This window comes from Prosopis cineraria, unplaced genomic scaffold (genome assembly GCF_029017545.1).
Source record: "Prosopis cineraria cultivar Desert tree isolate PC_DT_omini unplaced genomic scaffold, ASM2901754v1 PC11, whole genome shotgun sequence".
NCBI classification, from domain to species: Eukaryota; Viridiplantae; Streptophyta; class Magnoliopsida; order Fabales; family Fabaceae; genus Prosopis; species Prosopis cineraria.
In genome coordinates, this window is record NW_026555342.1 from 4,431,158 (window position 1) to 4,437,020 (window position 5,863).

Here is a 5,863-nt window from a genome sequence, read left to right on the forward strand (position 1 = left end):
TTTTATTTTTATTTATGGCTAAAAGTATTAAATTGAATTTTCTGTAAACTCCAATAGTATTTTTGTATTGTGAAATTTAATAATTTATTATTAATTTTGACATTTAGGATTTATATATATAAATAATAGATCAAATTATATGATGTTGATTAAAACAAAATAAACTACACAAACTTAATTAAAAATTGAGTAAAACTATAAAGACTTATGGACAAATTTTTACTTTAAAAAATGACAAGTAATCATAACATTTTAGCAAGCAAGAGCGTGAAAAATAATAAATGCATATTCTAATAAGTATGACAATGAAAAATTACGAAATGTTAGTTTTGATAAGTATACATATAAAATTGAGCAAAATTGTAGACACTTACGCACAAATTTTCCCTCTAAAAAATGACAAGTAATCAAAACATTTTAGCAAGCAGGAGTGTGAAAAATAATAAATGTATATTCTAATAAGTATGACAATGAAAAAATTACAAAGTATTAGTTTTGATAAGTATACATATAAAAGATAACAAGTAACAATAACAGTTTAAGAAACACGAAATAAGAACACACAATAACGAAAAACTGACAAGCACGATTATTTTCATCTTTTCAATCTTTTTGTTAGACGTCATGCTAGAGATTGCAGAGTAAATTCAGAATGTTTCGTTCTTTTTCCCCAATTAATGGGGTACAACGATCCTAAAATGAGATTTTCCCAATTCACGATTCCTCTACCCTAACATTAAATGATAGAATATCATTACGCTGTTTGTACACCTCAATTTTGGTTATGGAAAAAATAGGAATAGAAATTCAAAATAGACCATCCAAAAACATTTTAAATTAGAGTCAGTCGATTGCTCCATAAACCTCATTGGCCGAACAAGACAAACTGCTCCAAAGGCAAAAAGACCTATACCCTCTCACGCAACATAGGTAATCACACTCGATTGTATAATAGAACAGGCCTAAAGAGGGACGTAGGGTGCAACAGCAGGACCAAAATCTGGCATCTGTATGATGCAGGTGATTTTTATTGTACAAATACAGAACAAGTGTAAAATAAGATTATAAGTAGATGAACCGTTGGCATGAGTTCACTGTTCTCAAAAGCAAGCTCAGTCATCTACTTCGGCTTTAATTTCTCTCAGCAACTCGTCCTTGTAATCCTCGAAAGATCCATCAAATGTTTTGACTGTACCGTCCTCAACAACCCAGATTTGACTCCTCTCTTCATCCTCGCATACACGTGATATCAATCTAGAATCATGACTAACAAGAACAACTCCACCAGTGAATTCATCCAATGCATCGGCTAAAGCATCAATACTTTGCATATCTAGATGATTAGTGGGTTCATCCAATAGCAAAATGTGGGGATTTGACATGGATATTGATGTGAACACCACCCGAGCTTTCTGCCCTCCTGATAGTTTGGCAATAGGGGTAAGGTGATTATGGCTAGGTAATCCAAACTTACCAAGTTTTGCTCGAACGGCCTCCTGCTTGCTGAGTCCTTCTTGATCTGGATGGAGACGGAGAAGATACTGAACGGGTGTTTCGTCCATTGTTAGAAGGTCCACAAAGTGCTGGGAATATCTTCCGATCCTCAATTTCTGACTTCTTCGAACTTCACCCTCAGTTGGAGACAAGTCACCGGCAAGAAGATTCAGCAGAGTCGATTTCCCAGCTCCGTTAGGGCCAACAATGGCCACACGAGTCCCCATATCTATACCAACATCAACATTTGAGAGTCTGAAATCCTTTCGATTTGGATAGCTGAAGCTCACTTCAATAAGTTGCAGAAGAGGAGGTGTTAGTTCAGTGGGTTCAGGGAAGTGAAACTCAACACTGTAATCCCTCCACTTTTGTGGAACATCTGCTGGCACTTCATCCTCATCAACCTTGCCCTTGCCTTTGCCCTTGCTTTTTGCTGCCTCCTTGGCAGCTGCAAACTTAGCTCGATCCTTCACTTTTTCCTGCTGAACTCTATTTCCACTCCTTTTGGCTGCTTTCATCTGCTTGTCATAAATCTCAAACTTCTTATTCATCTCTTTGCGACGCTGCTCGTAACCACTTTCAAAATCATCAAAATTTCCACGGTAGACATGAAGCTTCAAATCATGCAGATGAATAATCTCATTGCAAACTGTATTTAGGAAATCCCTATCATGTGAGACAACCACCAAAGTCTTCTTCCAACGGCACAAGTACTCTTCCAACCAGAGAACAGCTCTTAGATCAAGATGATTTGTTGGTTCGTCAAGCAATAATAGAGTTGGCTGAACAAAAAGTGCCCTGGCCAAAGAAATTCTCATCCTCCAACCCCCACTAAATGATTTTGTAGCACGGCCCTGCATATCCTTTGTAAAACCTAATCCTGCTAGAATCTTTGACGCTTGAGCTTCAGCTGCATCAGATCCCATCAGCTGTAGCTTTTCATACAGCTCAGCAAGCTTCTCTCCGGCATCATCTTCATAACTATCATCCTTGCCTACACTTTCTTCAACAGAATTTGCATTTTGAAGAAGAGCCACTTGTTGTCGGGTTTTAACAAGTTCTTCATTAGCAGAAACAACAGCTTCAAGTGCTGTTTTATCATCACCAACTACCTCCTGTTCAACCAGAAGAACATCAATATTCTTTGGCACCGGTATCTTTCTCCAGGCAAGGAGCTTCAACAGTGTGGACTTACCCTTTCCATTGGGCCCAACCAAACCATACCGCTTCCCATGAGATATCTTCACTGATGCATTTTTAAGGAGTTCTTTACCCCGAGCTGACACAGAAAAGTTTTCTATTGTCACATCTTTTACATTGGCATCGGCATCATTTTCTCCATCAAGCACTGAAGTCCGACTACCAATGACCACAGTAAAAGCATCACGGTCATCCTTAAGTGCTTCCTGTTTAGCCAGCTCTGCAACATGGGCAGCAAGAATATCCTTCTTTTCCCTCTTTTTTAACTCTTTGTCAGTGATAGCCACATCAAGAGGCTTTAAGTCAGGCCTTTGCTGCTGAGTGGACCGCTTAGGCACACTATTTTGTTCTTGCTCCTCTTCCATATCTTCATCTTCTTCTTCATCAGAGGGAGGAAGATCAATACCATCAGTGTAAGCAGAAACTTTAGGAGCAGATTTTGCCTTGGGCTTACTGGATGAAGAAGAACCTTTTTTGGGCTTATCAGGTTTTTCATCCATACTGGCCAGCATGGCAGAGACAGAGAACTTTTCCTTCTTAGCCTTTGTCGCAGGACCAGCTTCCTCTGTCTTTTTCCTTCCCATTGCAAAAACACTGAAACGAGGAAGCAGAACGCATATAAGCTTATGTCAACATTCTCAACTACACTACTGCCAAAGAAGAATAGAACATTCACCATCACATTAAGGTTTCCAAAACACTCAAACCCCATGGAAAGATCACAACAGAAAATTGTTAAAGATCATTTTTGCTGTTCCATTGAAATGAAGCTTATGCACCATACATACATAAAAAGGATAGCTAAGATCATGAAAACAAGAAACTGAACTAATCAAATCACAAGTTAATATTAAAATGAAAGTTCAACTAAAACAGATATTACTACCCGGTCAGGATATTTAAAAAGCATTATAGGAAAAATGCTTGTTGTTGTTGTTGTATAAGAGAAATGCCTTTTAAAGAATCAAGAGACCATCATAATAATTACTTCATAGTTCTTCAATAATTTTTCCAAATCAATAACATAATCCATTCAACTTAGAATATACTTCTCATATTTGCTCATCCATTAACCAAACGTTCATTCAAAGGAACCAAGGACTAGTACTAATTTCACTCTATCATAGGCAACCAAATCAAAATGAGAATCATGAACATAATATGAAGGTAAATGAAATAAAAAATATGTATTGGGGGTTAAATATGCATCTCAAATAACAACAACAAATTACAAACCTACTTGACAGAAATAACAAAGGAGACATTGCCTTGATAATCACAAAGGAACAGGAGAATTTTAATAATTTGTCATTGTTTTAATTCATTCAAGCTTGGACAAACTTGAGATGGTTTCATGAAAATAGACCACAATTTGGTTTAAATCAGGAGAGCTTCACTGAACCAAACCAGACTCACCAGGTCGGTTTTGCTTGGCCAAGTTTGGGCAGTTTGTATTTCATAATAATGTTATGATATCTCATGAGAAAATATGATACAAAACTTGAGATAGTTTTATGAAAAAAGAGCTATGTTCGGCCAGTAGGTTTAAGGCTCTCTGATGCACATTTTAAGACAAAGATTCAAACCTCAATAGCAAGTAACAAGAAAGGAGAAATTATGAAGACAAGTTAATGCAGAGCATGTAAAAGAAGAGACTAGAACACTACAATATGATAAACGTAAATAGTCACGATGGAAATTATGACTATAATAAAATTAAACTCCAGGGCTACACATAATAAAAATCATCACTACAATTATTTTTTGATAGTTTGCACTGGAATTATAGTAGTTGTTTCACCGCAATCAATGAGACGTAAAACAAATCAGAAGTTGCAGAGACAGCGAAGTTGAAAATAATGATTTGAGACCCAGAATTAGGAAGTACATTACTTGGAAACTTCAAAACAAAATGGCACTGAGAAACCATAAATCTGAACCACCATGAATAAGTATAAAATCACAGTTCATTAGACCATGAAATCAACTTGAAGCAACTTTGCATTTTCATACTCAATTGCTAAAGTAAAAGCAAAACAACAGCACGTTAGCCAAACCTTCACAGATAACAGAATCTCACTGTAACCAGACAGCAAAGAGAGAACAAATGAAGGAAAAAAGAGATCAAAAGATATGATAGAGAAGTAGTTGAAAATGCATAAAAAATCTCACAGATGGAGAAACCAGATTACAAGCTGACCTTGGTAACAGAACTGACATAGATCACAAAAAGAAAACTTCACACCAATATTAGCAAGCACAAAAAGGTGGTAAATCAGACATTAGTTTCTCTCTTAATCTGATAAAAGCACTTGCGCCTCCATAACTAAGAGATGAAATTGAGAGAATTGAAACACTTTGAGGACGAAGCCAAAGCTGAACGCCACCAATGCTCGGTCTAAGCTCTGGTGTGTTTGAGAGAAAACAACCACTCAACAATGAACACAAGAAGCAATAAAAGGTCAGACCCAAAATATTATTAATGATCAAATATGTGTTAACCGATTTAAGAAGTCGTTTGCTTTCATAAAATGACATGTCCATGGAACAGTTGACAAGCCCTGAACCACAGCATGCTTACAGTCAAACCTAATCCCATCCTTGCAAAGGGGACGATAGTCGATCAAAATAATAAAAATCCCAATATGTGACCAACTACTAACCTCCTATAAACAATACATTCACGGCTTGAAGTGAAAACTGCAGGGAAAAAAAACTGGACATCTGAAGGTTTCAACATGCTATCTCAACCTTTGTGCACGAAAAAAGTAGAGAAAATAACAAGCTGGTGGACTAGAGATTTCAACAAGAACAACTGTATAGGTCACCAAAATCACGAAGCCTATGGTTTAGAAGAAGAAAAACCGAGGACAGATGCGAGAAATCTATAGATCTATTACTAACCGGTGGTGACGTCAACGATGTTCTCTCTCCCGATGGCGTGAAGGTCAGTGTCGCAGCTTCCTCTTCGCTCGATGGATGCTGGTGGTGGTGGTGCTCGGGCATAACGTGAAAGGGTGAGGGAGGGGTGAGGGTGTGATTAAATAGGGAGAGGGGTAAAATAGGAATATTAAAAATGTTAGTCGACATTTTAACACCAAAACAGGTTCAGCAAAGAAGCCGACTTTCTCACGAATCCGATCACCGTTGTCAACAACTAGTTTAAGAT

General features: G+C 37.2%; 1 protein-coding gene across 1 annotated transcript; it reads right to left on the bottom strand.

The window, feature by feature from the left end:
• Positions 1-813: 813 nt before the first annotated feature.
• On the bottom strand, positions 814-5,734 carry LOC129286677 (ABC transporter F family member 4). The gene is made up of 2 exons (XM_054922661.1): positions 5,599-5,734; positions 814-3,288 (listed from the first exon to the last, which is right to left on the bottom strand). Exon 2 carries the CDS (start codon positions 3,276-3,278, stop codon positions 1,113-1,115), a length of 2,166 nt encoding a protein of 721 aa, XP_054778636.1. The 5' UTR covers positions 3,279-3,288; positions 5,599-5,734; the 3' UTR covers positions 814-1,112.
• Positions 5,735-5,863: the final 129 nt, after the last annotated feature.

Bases quoted from the DNA above. Each gene is read 5' to 3' on its own strand.
- LOC129286677 (XM_054922661.1), bottom strand. From the start codon at position 3,278: ATGGGAAGGAAAAAGACAGAGGAAGCTGGTCCTGCGACAAAGGCTAAG.